At 39.3% G+C, this 14,869-nt stretch overlaps 1 protein-coding gene across 3 annotated transcripts in view; it reads left to right on the top strand.

Moving 5' to 3' along the window:
- GLRA3 (glycine receptor alpha 3) overlaps positions 1 to 14,869 on the top strand; it is a 91,328-nt gene that overhangs the window by 30,042 nt on the left and 46,417 nt on the right. The window contains exon 1 of one of the 3 annotated variants that reach the window (XM_085058698.1): positions 10,789 to 10,895. The exons of the other annotated variants lie outside the window; for them this stretch is intronic. Within the exon in view, the coding sequence (XP_084914824.1) occupies positions 10,881 to 10,895 (15 nt within the window). The 5' untranslated portion in view covers positions 10,789 to 10,880. Of the gene's footprint in view, positions 1 to 10,788; positions 10,896 to 14,869 lie in introns of those variants that run through there. 3 annotated transcript variants of the gene reach the window in all.

Raw genomic sequence — 14,869 nt, 5'->3', positions numbered from 1 at the left:
ATCTGAGCTCCCTCTGCTGCCTCGGCTCTGCATAACAGAGCAAACGGGCAGAGTAACAAGGGGTTAAAACAACCCGCGTCTCTTGCAAAGGAGTCCCACGCCAGCTTCACTTGGCTGGACTGAATAGATCTCTGTAATGACGAGGAGTGTGTCGGTGTGCAATGGGAATAGCTGCGTGTGTCTCTCGGGCAAGCACATTCTCTGAAACACATCCACACTTGGTCTAATAGCTCAGGAGGGACAGACAAAAGAAAAAAGTAGCTTAATTTGGTTTACAGCTTGTTAACTCTGTAAACTAGTTCTTTTTTTTTTTTCCCATTTCTTTCATCTTTAGGGTATGACTTCCAGTTATTTCATATTCTCTTCCTCAAAAGTCAAATCAGATGGTTCATATCAGGGGAAGGAATGCCCCCTCTTGCTAAGAAGCTGTGATTTTAGTTGAACCTAGGTGACTTTAAGTGATCAAATGAGCAATTTAATTTATGTCATGTATACTCTGAGGAGGCAGGAACAAAAGTAAACTACATAGTCTAAAACTCAAACTTTTATCACTGGCGCCACTTAGGATCCAGCCTCATCAATTTTTTTTTCTATGCTATCAAACTGAATGGTAGCACCAGATCAGTGCATGTCTCAATGATATTCACAAAGTAAGGATTTCACACTCATCCTCTAGCCAAATAAAACTCTTATTGCTTCACATATATAAAGGAAAACCTAGGACAAGTCTTTCATATTTTACATGTTGCTACTGTTCTGGACTTTCACTCATAATAATTTAGAAATCTAAATCAATAAAAGATTAAAAAATTGTGGAAGCCCAGAATAAAATTAGTATTTCATTATATGAAATTAACATAATTAACACAAATTAATATGTGAAGTTTTTCATTTGAGATAAATAGTAATGTACCTGAGCACATATAACCTTAAAAATCTGACAAATCAGTTGGATTTCTTGGTCATGTAAGTTAAATATATTTTAGCAATATGGAAATCATATCCTACAGGAAAGCCAATACTTTTCTTACTGGTGCAGTGGAACTTAAATTTCAACTTTCATCACAATGCCCTGAAACGTTCCTTAGAGAGTTTTTTTTGTACCTCAAGCTGTGCTCATCTTTTATTCTCAGTGTATCTCCTAAGGCGAAAAGATTTTGTGATCATTAAGAGCAGTGTCATATATATTGTTGGCAATTACCAACAAAAAATAAGAGCAGATTATTCAGTCATACAGGATCAGAATAATATCAATGCCAACATTTTCAGCTGCAAATGTTCAGAGTCAGAATACTAAATACACAAAAGAGTTAGACTATTGAGTACATAGTAGGCCATACCAAAAGTCTGCTTTTATTCTAGGAAATGTGACTGATAAACTTGCTCAGGGTTTTCTGAGTATTAAAGGTCAGGTACAATACTTAATTTTAATGCAGATTTACAGCAATTTTTACTCAGTGTGTGTTAATATGCTTAGCATAATGCATGTGCTCAAAGTGCATTGGAGGATTTGGCCACGGAGAGACAGGATGGCAAATAACAGTGCAGACTACTAACACACTGAAATTCACGTCTCTTTTTTGGCCTTACCATATTTGTGCTCATGGGTATTTCTTGATTCAGTCTGAAAAGGACTGAATGTTGATAGGAAGCATGTTATTGATCCTTCTGTACCCCCCCACTAATGAGATTAACCTGCATTTACAAATAAAATGTGCCTTTAAACCACAATAACCTGTCTTTAAATTACCATAATTTCATGAGCCACAGCTGTTTAATTTCTTTAGCTTCATCTTTCTTCAAGTGAGCATTTCTAATTGTGTTCTATTGTAACTATTCTATGTTGTCTTTCCATAGAGTGATTGGAAGAAATGTTCACTTGTACACATTGCAAACCTTAATGCTGAAAAGTTTCACCAAATATTTTTCCTCAGATTAATCATTTAGAATATTGTCTCAAATACAAGGAAATATATGCCTTTCTTTGCTGAAAATATTCTGAAAACATCTGTGGAATATATACAGCAATGTATTAACACTGAACTGGCAAAAAGAAACATCTGTGGTTTTTATCTCAGATGAGTGAAAGTGAGGACTTGTAATAATGGCACTTTACAGTTTCAAAATTGGAAAAATAGGTCAATTTTTTCCCTATTTGGCAATCAAATTCCTTCTATCAAGAAAAAAAAAAATATTGTTTTTGTGCAAGTTTGGGTGTTACATTATATAACATCCTTTATTTTTTCATACACTTGTCTGTGCCATTCTGATCCTGGGTCACAGTCAGGAGTAGACAGAGGTTTTACAAATTCTAGAGGGTCTGCAGCTGTCTGGTTCTTTATCTGTCCAGACTAATCCATGCAAATCCCTCTGCTGAGCCTGCATTCTAAGCAGAGAAATCATATCACCCTCCCAAGATACAACATCTATTCCATATTATAAGGAAACTCTATAGGATGCAACCAAAGTATGCTTGGAAAAACACATTACTATATATACAAGACATGAATTACTAAACAAATATAATCTTTTTTTTTCAAATTAAAAATAATTATTCCTATACACAATGATTTACCAAACAGAAACAGTTAATATTTTTTTTTGTACACTTCTGCTCTGAAAGTTTTAGTCTAGGATAACTTTTTAGAAGGGAATCTTGGAATTCAGGTGCTATGTGGTGGAAAATACCAGGTAAAATGCTGTCTAGTTTTACAACAGCATAATGAAGTAGAAAGGGACAAGAAAATGCAAAACAAAGGCTGCACAGCCATGTCCCAGCTGTCTCAACAAGTTGCAAGCTGGGACATGGCACCAACTGCTTGCAACAGAGGATCAAGGGTGATGTTTCATATTGCATATCACTAACGGGTATTGAGGAAGGGTTTTCAGGTGCCTGCTGAGAATGAGATTGATTTGAAGCTGTGCATAGAAACATGAGTGAAGTATCTTATTTGCTGATAAGCTGTGATAGACAGTGCAGCAGATGGATAAGCTGAGTGATGCTATGCATAGAAGAGGCTGGGATAGATGAAAACACGCCATGGTTATCAAGTGCCAATAGATGAATTTTCAAATCTAAGGAAATATTTTTTCCTATTAACACTGAAAATAATCCTTACACAAGTTGGAAGTGAAGACAAATAATATCACTGTGTTTATCTACTGGCCTCTGTGAAGCATATGAGAATTATTGTACTATTCTATACCTTTTCCTAACCTCTTTCTGTGTTATAAAATGCAAATATTCCTGTATTCTTCCTGACATCTCTATTTGAGTTTCCTTCTCAGGAAATAACTCCAGGCTTTTAAGCTCCTTTTCTGACTCTGAAAAAGTAAAGGAAATATAATTTTTTTCCTTTTGGAGTCCTCTGATGTTTTATAAATGATTTTGGGAAAAAAAAATTGATAGTGTTTGGATTGTATGATTCCAGAACTAAATTTCCAGAATCTGGGCAGCAAATGAGCTCTGCACTGAAGAAAAAAGTTCAGACTTTTATGTTTGGTTTGGAGTAGCAAAAATGGCTGATTAAATTGATTTTTAAAACTCACCAGGAGCTTTGTCATTGCTGGAGTTGATGGCCTTTGCAGAAGCTGGTAGCAGCCTTCTTTTCCTGTCCCCTCAAGCCAGTGGGTTTTAAACTGTTTTCAGAAGCAACTCTCCAGTGAGTGATTATGGAGCAATAGTGTTCATTCCTTGGTTAATCAACTGTGTTTATGTTATTTTGATAAAAGGCTCAGTGACAAGGATGGCTTCCACATATTTCCTGCACTTGAAGACAGTTTATTCAACTTGAATATACCAAAAACCAGACATATAAACTATAAATAGATACATGCATAAGAAAAATGAAAAAATAATCTTGTCTTATTAAGCATTAGGTTAACCTTTCTGGTTTGTAGCTGTAAAACAACAACAAACCAAATCAAGACTAAGTCTCAAGTTTATTTTTTATAGCATCCTGAGCCCAAGTTCTTCTGAACTTCTGACCATAGAGATATAGTCAAATGTACCTAATAACAGAGTTCGTATGTCTGAGAAAAAAAAAAAGAAAACATAGCAACGTTTTGGGTTCTAGACCTTTCTAGATATTCTTTCAATGGTTTACGAAGAATTGAAACTTCCTTTATAAAATTAAATTAAAAATTATTTTATGCAGCCAGCATCTCAGAATTAATTGCAAACTTTAGAATAAGTGACACTGTAATAATGAAAAACTCCTTTAAAAAGTTTTGGACATTTTCAATAGCTTTAGATGAAAGAACTTTGGCAGAGGATCTGACTTAGTTGTTCTTGTGCATTTGCAGTATTAATGGAAATTTAAAAGTTAACCAAGAACTAAAAATGACTGTATTCTGTTCATGAACAAGTCATAGTTCTGAAAATATAATAAAAAATATCTACAGTAAAACAGAAGTTCAAACTGACTGTTTTTCACTGAGAGCAGCCATGTAACTGACACAAATAGAATAAGGTGTGGCCATTTTGCAAAACTGCCTCCAGTGCAGAATTTAGAAACATAATATAACTAAAGCTTTCCAGAATAAAGTACTAAAATTCCCATTTCATTTATTTTGATTTGTAATCTGGATTCATTTGTGTGGTTGTGACCCATAATTTACTTCCAGATTTTTTGGAAGCTGAATTGGAATATTTTGTGTATGCACCTCAGTAAGACTTGATGGGTGAGTCACAGCAAAATAATCTAATGTTTTCTAGAACCTGGAGCTGAAATTCAATGAGATTTTTATGGAATATGGAGAATAAAACAAAAATAATGACTGCAGGTTCCATTTAAATTTCTCTACTGATATAAACATGTCATATGGATCTAAATGCCTATCTGTACAGGTAACTTATGACTAATTCCAGACCTTTGTGGTGCCGTCAAGATTTCCAGGTATAACTTCTATTACTTATTGCGAGAAGACAAGGGGTAATCTTTCAAGTTCTCCAACAAGAACAGTGTTTCTAGACTATGGAACATGCAGAAGACAGGCACTCTGAACTACACTTTTTCATGTAGAAAAGCTGCAGGTGGAGATGACATATTTTCTCTTTGTAAGGCACAATGCACTATGGTGATCATACTGTTGTACTACCTGAAGGTGCAGTTTCATACCTACTGATCAAACTAGTTGAAGAGAACTGCAGATTTTAAAAAAGCCAACACTGGTAGCCTTCGCTTCCTGAATTTTAGCCATGGTTTTTGCCATTCAATTTCATAAAAAAGTCAGACATTAAGCTTAAAACACTTTTGTACTCTTTGCCAATATATAAATCCACAAACAAATGTTTTCCATTGATGAACAATAGCAACAGCAAAATGTTGAATGTTGAGTAAAATCTCCAAGATTCTTCCTGAAACACAACCAACAGTTTCTTGTCCCAGCTGTCACACAAAATACGGAGAATATTCCAGCACCTCAGGCCCAGTGAAAGCTGCATGACTGTAGCTACTCATTTGAGCTGGGCATCCAGAATATCTCTCTGTACTACTACCAAAGGCATGCAGTATCTTCTGCTTTGACTTCCTAGTCATTGAAGAAATGTCAGGTATACAAATCAGGTATACAACTATCTATACCGACTTCTGTTGCGGTTTAGAGGATGTTGCAGCAGACTTTACCCTAGAGCTTCTCTACCCAGCCCGGTTCAGCGCCTCAGTGCTCCAAACCCTCTGTCCCAGGGCAGACACTGCGCTCTCACCGGCCGGGGAGCCATAAGGCTAGCTCTGGTTCGTCTGCTTCCACAACCGGCGGTGATAAAGGAGGCGAGGAGGGTCTATGCGTTGTGTCCATGGAAGATGTTTATTCGCATGGTGCAGCAGAGGCCAACGACCTCCCCGAGGCAGAGATGCCTCGAGGGCGAAGGCCTCACATGCACAGCCACATGTGGAGCATAAACACACGTGGAGCATAGACAGCAAGATGGTGGAGGGTAAGGGGTTTTATAGGGAAACAGAGAGGGGCAGGGACAGCACACAGGCCCAGTGACCTCTGGGTACAGGGGAGGTATAGGGGCGGAGTTAGGAGTACAGGAACCAATAGGGAAAACTGGGGGCGTGGCTAGGACTATGTGGAGTAGGGAAGGCAGGACAATAGGTGACAAGTACAGTCGTTAAGAAAGGGGTGTGGGGAACTTGCAGCTATTATCACAATATTTCTCTATTTTTTACTAAATTAAAGAAGGAAAGGCTTTTCCTAAAAGCTTTTATAGGAAATTTTTAAACAACAGGAAAATGGTAAAACAACATAATGTAAAGCAATGACAAAATTAGTTTTGCTGTGAGTATGGGGAAAACGATGATGTAGCTGGCTGATTTTGATGTTGGAGTTCAGTATAGACTGAATTTTCAGACTGCAGTCATGTTTCTAGTTTGTTTTTCTTTTGCTGGGGCTGCTAAGATGAAGGCAGGGTTTGCAGCAGCAACGGGGTTGTCACCGAAGTTTTTCTCAGCTTAGGAGAGGGAGAAAACTTTGGACGCAGCACAGCTCCACTGGGTGACACACAGCTCTTCCCTGCTGTGGCTCTGCTGTGTCTGGAACAGTTCCACTAGGCCCCAGCATGGCCGGACGGCAGCACAGCTTCAGGGACTGCTCTGGCGCAGCTCTACTAGGCTCTGGGGGCAGTGTCTGCCGCGGGGAGCTAGAGGTGCAGCCCCACCGGCTCCTCCGAGCCTGCCGCGAGCAACTGGAGGTGCGGCTCTGCTCCCGGCCAGGCTATAGCTGCTTCTGGCTGAGAGGGAACACCTGAGAGGATGGGAGGAGGGGCCCGCACCGAAGGGAAACACTCAGATGGGGAGGGATCCGCGACCGAAGGGAGCGCTCACCGACGCGGGGGGAGGGGCTACAACGGAACACGAGGGACGCAGGGGGCGGAGCTTCGGCAAGCTCGGGAAAATTTTAAGGGCAAGAAGACAACATGGCGTACTTGACCATGCGGCTGGCGCTATATTGGAAAACACGTGGAGTCAGCTCAGCTGAGGTTTGGGGCACAGGAAAGGAGGTTAGCAGGGATCTCGAGTTAGAGTGATCAGTTCTAACCCGGGAAAGGGACAGGAGAGGCTGAAAAACATACGATCAGCTGTCTCCTGAGGGACAGAGGGGGAGCACGAGCTGGTGGAGGAGGGGGTGCTACTAACACATGGCTGGCACCATGTTGGGGGATACATGCAGCGAAGGTGCTTATTAGGGGGAGAACAAGGGTTTTTCACTGCCAGATAACTAAATAAAACAAAACACAGATTAGTTTACTTTATTTCTCGCGCGCAAAAACTTCCCACACAACAGCTGATTCCCCATTCCTTATAAAATATGTCTAATTTTATAAGAAAAACTTCTCCCAAAATGGGGGTACAAAACTTAGGTTTCCCCTTGTTAGAAGTGGGTTTTTTCTTGTCGAGATTTTGCATGGAGTGCGACTCTTTTCACCTCGACAAGACGCTACCTCTAACCCTCCACCCACCCCGAGGCAAAAAGGACAAACTAAAAAGAAAAAAGGGACCCCCGTACCAAGCCGACCAGGCTTTCACTGGCTCTCCTCCCAAGGGGCTTTCCAGAGGGCTTACCACGCACGGAGAATCAAAAAAAAGCACTCGGGATGGTCCACCGCCGTTCGGCCGACCTCTTTGAAAAGTGCGACTTTTTTCCAGAGGCTACCGGCTGCCCCTTCGGTTTTCTCGCTGAATGCAAGCTTCTCGTCGGGCAAATGGCTTCCCAAATGCGACTACTCCCCTGCCGCAGTTGCGGCTGCAGGGGGACGCTTTCCAGGGTGGCTTCTGCCGCACGTTGGGCGCCATTTGTTGCGGTTTAGAGGATGTTACAGCAGACTTTACCCTAGAGCTTCTCTACCCAGCCCGGTTCAGCGCCTCAGTGCTCCAAACCCTCTGTCCCAGGGCTGGACACTGCGCTCTCACCGGCCAGGGAGCCATAAGGCTAGCTCTGGTTCGTCTGCTTCCACAACCGGCGGTGATAAAGGAGGCGAGGAGGGTCTATGCGTTGTGTCCATGGAAGATGTTTATTCGCATGGTGCAGCAGAGGCCAACGACCTCCCCGAGGCAGAGATGCCTCGAGGGCGAAGGCCTCACATGCTCAGCACACGTGGAGCATAGACACACGTGGAGCATAGACAGCAAGATGGTGGAGGGTAAGGGGTTTTATAGGGAAACAGAGAGGGGCAGGGACAGCACACAGGCCCAGTGACTTCTGGGTACAGGGGAGGTATAGGGGCGGAGTTAGGAGTACAGGAACCAATAGGGAAAACTGGGGGTGTGGCTAGGACTATGTGGGGTGGGGAAGGTAGGACAATAGGTGACAAGTACAGTCGTTAAGAAAGGGGTGTGGGGAATTTGCAGCTATTATCACAATAGACTTCAGGTATAAACAAGTTCTGAAAACATTTTATAACTTATTAGTCAGAGATTTTTTCTTAGGTCTAGGGAATTGGTAGCAGTAGCAGCCTTAGTGCTCGTGTGCTGGGCGACATTTTAATAAATTCTTGTTTACATTAAGGGAAACCTACCTTCAAATATTTTTTACCTCATTGGAAGAAAAGACTGAAACCAGACCTACAGTTGTCTTAGTACTCTAAGCTAGAAGTAATTTTTCTGGTTTATCTAAAATAAGTAAATATTTACCAGGACGGGTGTTATAGTCAGCTACTCTAGACATAACAAATGTATTCTTCTTTCTGGTCCATTTTAGCAAGCATTCTTAAAGAATTTGCAAAACACTTTGTTCAATACAGAAAGCCAAATATCTCAGTTTATAGACACAAAGCTTTCTACTTCCCCATAGCCATTTACTGCAATTATTAGCTTACAGAAGACCCGAGGTGACCACCTATATCATCACTTCAAGCCCGTGCTATTGCACATAGTGTTGCTTCAAATACTACACATCACCTGTTCTAATGCTTCCTAAAACCCAAATAGTTTCCTTACAACCTCATCAAAGGCTCTTCCAGAACCTTCTCATTCCAAGGGAAACCTAGACTTCAGTTAAATTTTCACATCCATTTTTTACCTGCAGTCATCTAATCTTCTAGCAGAGCTGGGGAACAGTTCACACCTCTTATTTCCCCTTACCTGTGTTTGCTTACATTGATTACTCTTCCTCTGATTGCTCTTTTTCACTTAAAGGGAAAACCATTACCTGTACAACACTGCACTATGAAATCAAGTGGCATTACTCCCATCCCTTCCAGTATCTTCCTACTTACTTCTACACTATTATATTAGTCTTCTTAATCTATTTGAAGACAGTTATCAGGTAGGCTGTTCCTAAAGATCTATATCCTGGTATAGCAACTGCATTATTATCTGGAAGAAGCTGTGAAAGTAACTAATTTGCAAGCTGAGTTCTACTCAGTCACTATTGTAGGAAATCTGAGTATCTGTGAATATAAGATTGTGGCATCACTACATAGCTCTGTTCACTTCATATGTTTATGAAGTTTCTTATTTTGTTGCAATCATGCAAGACGAACTCCCTTGAGGTTATAGTTATGTAACACTCATGCTGTTTCCTAAAATTATAAGAGCAGGGATACCAGTGTAAAGATATTATAAAAAATAAAGTTAAATCAAAGGATTGGGCCGAAAGTAATAGCTTTATTGCAGTTGCCTCATGGTGTGTATTTATGCAATGGAAATTAATCTCATCATTGTCGCTGTTGAGCAGCTAGCAGAGTAATGAAGGCACCAGTTCTCAGTGGCAAGAAGGAATGACCTTTATTGTTTAGATTTCATCATATATATAGAGTATTCAAAAGTCACCCAGATTGGTCAGTCAGAAGCCTTCCCCCAGGCCTGATTGGCCAGGCCTGCACTGTCCAACTTCTGGGACACTGTTCCAATAACATCCAAACTTTATCTTTATTTATAAAACACAAGAAAAATTCTCATGGGAAAAACCTGTGCTAGCCACACATCATGATATATGCAGATTTTGTCCTTAACTCCCATTAACGCTAATAGGAGTTAAGTCCATAAATCCCCATCTATCACTGTAAGAATATGGCCTGTCTCCCTCAGTTTTGCATGAACCTGCAATTTACTAACACTTTGTTTACAGAAACAAAAGCTGCAGTGGACTTTAGAAGAGCTGTTGGATGAACCTGAATTAAGAAAATAAAGGATGTTCAGATTTTCACCTTTCCTAATTTCTGTTCTTGAGTCTGGTAAATATGTACTGCAAAAGCCAGAGAATTTGTGGGTTGAGATAAAAACAATTTAATAGGGAAATGAGAAACTGTGCACACAAGCACAGAACAAGGAATTAATTCATTGCTTCTCATGGGCAGGCAGGTGTTCAGCCATTCTCAGGAAAGCAGGGCTCCATCACACGTAACAGTGACTTGGGAAGACAAACACTCCAAACACACCCCTCCTCCTTCTTGCCCCCCTACCCCTTCCTCCCCCCCAATATGTACGGAGCATGATGCCATGTGGAATGGTATATCCCCTTGGTCAGCAGGTGTTATCCCAGCTCTGTCTCTTCCCAATTTCCCATGCACCCCTAGTCTCTTCACCAAAGCAAAAAATGCTTTGATTCTGTTAAAGCATTGCTCAGCAATAACAAAAAAACACCTCTATATTATCAGCCCTGTGTTCAGCACAAATAAAGACATAGCCCTGCACCAGCCACAGGGAAGTAAATTAACTTTACCTCAGCTCAAACAATCTGCAGAATTCTCCACAGTTCAGAAACGTCCCAGCTTGCAAGCCTCTAGGTTTAAAATTTAATTTTACCTAGGAGCAAATTTAATCCCATATCTTTCTTTCCCAGAAAAAAGAAACAGGCAGCCACCTCCTCAAGGCATTTCTCATTGGAAACCAAGGCAGTGTGAATGGATACTGACCTAAAACTTTAACACAACCATGAAGACATTGCAGGTGAATTAAAAAACAAATGTATTGAACACACATAACTGAGAAAAATCAAGTATTCACTATTTCTTCCTTACCTGTGTTTGATGATAAAACAATAATCTTCAAAAGCGCTCCTGGGGAATCTGAATTTATTCACTTGCTTTAAAAAATAAGCAGTCTTTACATTGCCTGATCTTTCAGTCAGTAGGTTTCTTTTTCAGTTAATGGATTTTCAAAATGTAAATGTATAAGAACATATGCAAGCTAATTTATTGGCATAACAGGATTAGTTAAAGAAGATTTCTAGTCTGCTTTCCATCTACAAACATTGTAAGCTACAATATGTGGGATCTCTCACAATCTTCTTTTTACTTCCTCTATCTTCTTTTAAAAGATTTAAATTGAATGAGGGTTTAGCTACTTAACTCCCGGTAGGATTGAAGGGATAGAATACTGAAAATTTCATGTTTCTAGTCAGCCATTATTAGTTCCCTTGTTTACAATATATTTTTCCTTACTTTTGCGAATGTTATGAAACTGGCTGCTCTAGAGTTTCAGAAAACTGAATATATTTAGTACATAATTTGAATTTCTTGTTAATGTATATTATATATATATGTAATAGATACTATATACAAATATAACAACAGTTTTCAATGTGTATGGTTGTATTTTACAGTGGCTAATTATGCCAATAATTTTGGGTAGTTTTACTTCAATTTTTAAATATCTATACTAGACCCTACAGGCTAACAAAACTGTTTCCCAGATTAATTCCCAGCAATATGTAGGGAAAATATTTTAGATTTGGGCCTGTGACAACTGTTCTGGTACTACTGTAGTATTACAAACTACAGTACCTTTTAAAATAAGGTTAGGATTGGCTTTCCAATGAATAACCTTTACTTCTACCCCTTTCATCATGCACCTAGTAGAAGCCCATTCTTTCTTCCTTGCCACTCACAAAGCACTGGTTCACAAAGTTAAGTTCTTAAAGAAATAGACAGGTTAGCAAATTGATACTGAATGGAGTTTGTGTCTGTTAAAGTCTTATTTAGTTGCCTGAGTGCATTTAGTGTGGCCTCAATAATCCTTAGGAGTCCCTGAGTTATCTAGGAAGGTCAGGACTGCAGGAGACATGCATCTTTTTGAACCAGCAGCCCAAAGGCAGAATATCTCAGGACTTTTGCAAATGCCATTGGATGATGTCTTTGGGTAGACAAACAAATTGCTCCCTTTCTCCTCAGTACTGGTACAGCTCAAACACACATAAAATTTTATGTGTTGCCATGGCATCACTGTAAAACCACTAAACCAACATGATTTTCCTGGTAGACCTCTTTGTGCATTTCATGCATACCAATGAATTTAAGGTCAACTCCTATCTTACCAAGTTTGTTTAAAGTTAGAAGTATGTCCTCATAGCCCACTTTAGCAGGTATTTAGACTATGGAAGTTAGCTGGCCCTGCTTCTGGACTTGACCTAGTTTAGCTTTACCTTTTATTTTACCTTATTTACCCAGTTCTAGACAATGCCATATTTGTCTACCAACACAAGGAAGGCAGCTGCAAAATTTAATATGGCATTCCCAAAACTATATTTGATCTAATTTGGTTATATGTCCCTGAGGAGATGAAACAGCGGATGATTTCAAATACATGTTTTCAGTAAAGATTTATAAAATTAGCACATTCAGCAACTCATTGAAACCAGTGATATTCTAAGTGCTAACATTAATAACAAAATGGAATAAATAGCACCAAAAGTATCATGTGAACAAATGAATAATCTCAGAAAAATTCAATTTTTCACTTAGCAAAAAGTACCTTCTACTGTTACAGCAAAAAGTTCTTCAGGGACACATAATTTCTTTGCAGAAAAAAAACCAGAATCTTTTGTCAACCAAGAACATGGCAAGGACCAAATGGTGACAGAGGCTTAGTGTATGTTGTTTGTTCATGTAATTGTCATGTCCTTTTTCATCTAATCCTTATACTACTGCTTGAAAGTGCAAACATTTTAAAAGCCCCTGAGCTAAAGCTTAAAAAAGCAATTACACTGAACAAGTTGCAAAATATGATTTTATTGTAATGCATTAGGAGTTGGGAACACACAGCTTCCATTAAATATGGAAGTAGTATATTCAATCTTTAATTAATTAATATTCCAGGACATGCAGTAGGAGATGTGACAAACATTATTATACAGTTTTTCAGTACTATAATTAATATTTTTAAGAATGGGCATCCTGGATATTAACTACTTTTGACTTCTGATGATTATTTGTGAGCACAGAAACTAAAATCCAATACTGCTACTGATAATAAACTCAACAAAATAACTCAATGCTAAATTAAACTAAGCCTGTCCATTTGCAGTGTTTTAGCCCTAAAACACATGGAAAATAAGTAGATAATGTAGCACATTGTTGAATTCAACTGACTTTGAATGTTTTGTAATAAAGGGAGTAAGTAAGGCCAAAATCAAGGATTTCTCTCAGAAAATATTGACTATATTCTTCTTTTAGCTATGGGTTGAATGAAAAAGACTGACAGCTCTGTACTCATAAGCATCCTGTAAGTGACCCAATACTTTCACTAAGGCAAAGACAGAACTGTTGCAAAACTGTTTTCATCCTCCATCATTTATAGTGATGGCAAGTGAGGTATTACTCATCCCAGAAGAAAATAAAACAAGAAGCATTCATCTGTGCCAGCCAGAATGCTAACAGAAATCATGCCATTTCAGAATCCAAGAGTGTGAGAGCAAGTGACACACCTAGGGAGAGCACTTAGTGCAGAAGCATTGTGCAAATTTTTTTGCTGAACTCTGAATTTTAATTTTGTAAGGAAGCCTGAGAGGTCTGACCTAATAGGTAGCAATGTTGAAGTACTAGTTTTAGCCAGGTCTTTGCCAAGTGAGTCTCATTCTACTGACTTCAATATGAGTATTGATGGATAGTTATTGGAGTCAAACTCTGAAAGGAATTAGGCAGAAGTGAAATAAAACTTTAACCAAACCATTCACAGGACACCCACCAGGATACATAGTAGCTCTGAAATGCATGAAAAACAAACAAACCTAACTAAACCCCCAAAAAGTAACTTAAAAAAACCACCAACCAACCAACCAAAAAAACTAAAAAATATTAAAAACATTAATGCACACCTTAATATCTGGTCCTCAGAGGAGATATTTCTCCAAATCCATCAACTGTCTTCTCTGAATACTTAAATAACTACTTAAATCTCCCTGAGATCAGAGGCAAGTTAGTCCTCACTTAAATTTCCCAACCATCTGGGCTTTCCTACTTAATGAAGGGAGTAGGAGCACCCACTTTCAAACTAGGCTAGGCTTAGAGCTTTTATCCAGGAAATGGAGGGGCCTTACTGCTTATCCTCAGCCTTCAAGGGCTGAAATCTAGAGATCCTAATCATCAATAAAGTGTTTAGCCAACTAACTTCAGGCAGGACCAGACAGGAAAATTTTCCATGTGTTTGTGTGTGGAACTGAATTCTTTTCTTCATGCAGCAAAATTGCAGGAGTCACAAGATTAGAAACAAAAATTGCAAGAAGGTTTTCTCTTAAGGCACATCCATGAAGACATTGCTGTCTGAGGAAGGGATCATGTGCTTCTAGAAAGCTCACAAAGCTGCATCTTACTGAGGGAGTGGTACAGTATGCAGTTGCTCTCACCCTCTCTATGGGTTCTGTAATTCCAGAGTCAGAACAATAAGGTCATTCTTAATTTTACCCACTGCCCAAATCAGTTCTGGAAGGAGAGATTCCACCTATGGAAATATCCAGCAGCACATCACCAAGAAGGGTTCTCTGTGCCAGACAAACACTTTATCATAATCAACAGCATATCTACATTGCTTCTTGTAATGAATGCCCTACAGCTCTTCAGCACAGAAAAGCATGTTCTCAGGGATGTTTGGCATTAGTCAAATCTGGGTACTCTGACACAGATTTAATGTGTCAATTAAAGTTAAGT

Source organism: Lichenostomus cassidix, chromosome 4 (genome assembly GCF_008360975.1).
Source record: "Lichenostomus cassidix isolate B80296 chromosome 4, HeHo_3.0, whole genome shotgun sequence".
Taxonomy (NCBI): Eukaryota; Metazoa; Chordata; class Aves; order Passeriformes; family Meliphagidae; genus Lichenostomus; species Lichenostomus cassidix.
This window is presented reverse-complemented; position numbering and strand designations above follow the sequence as displayed.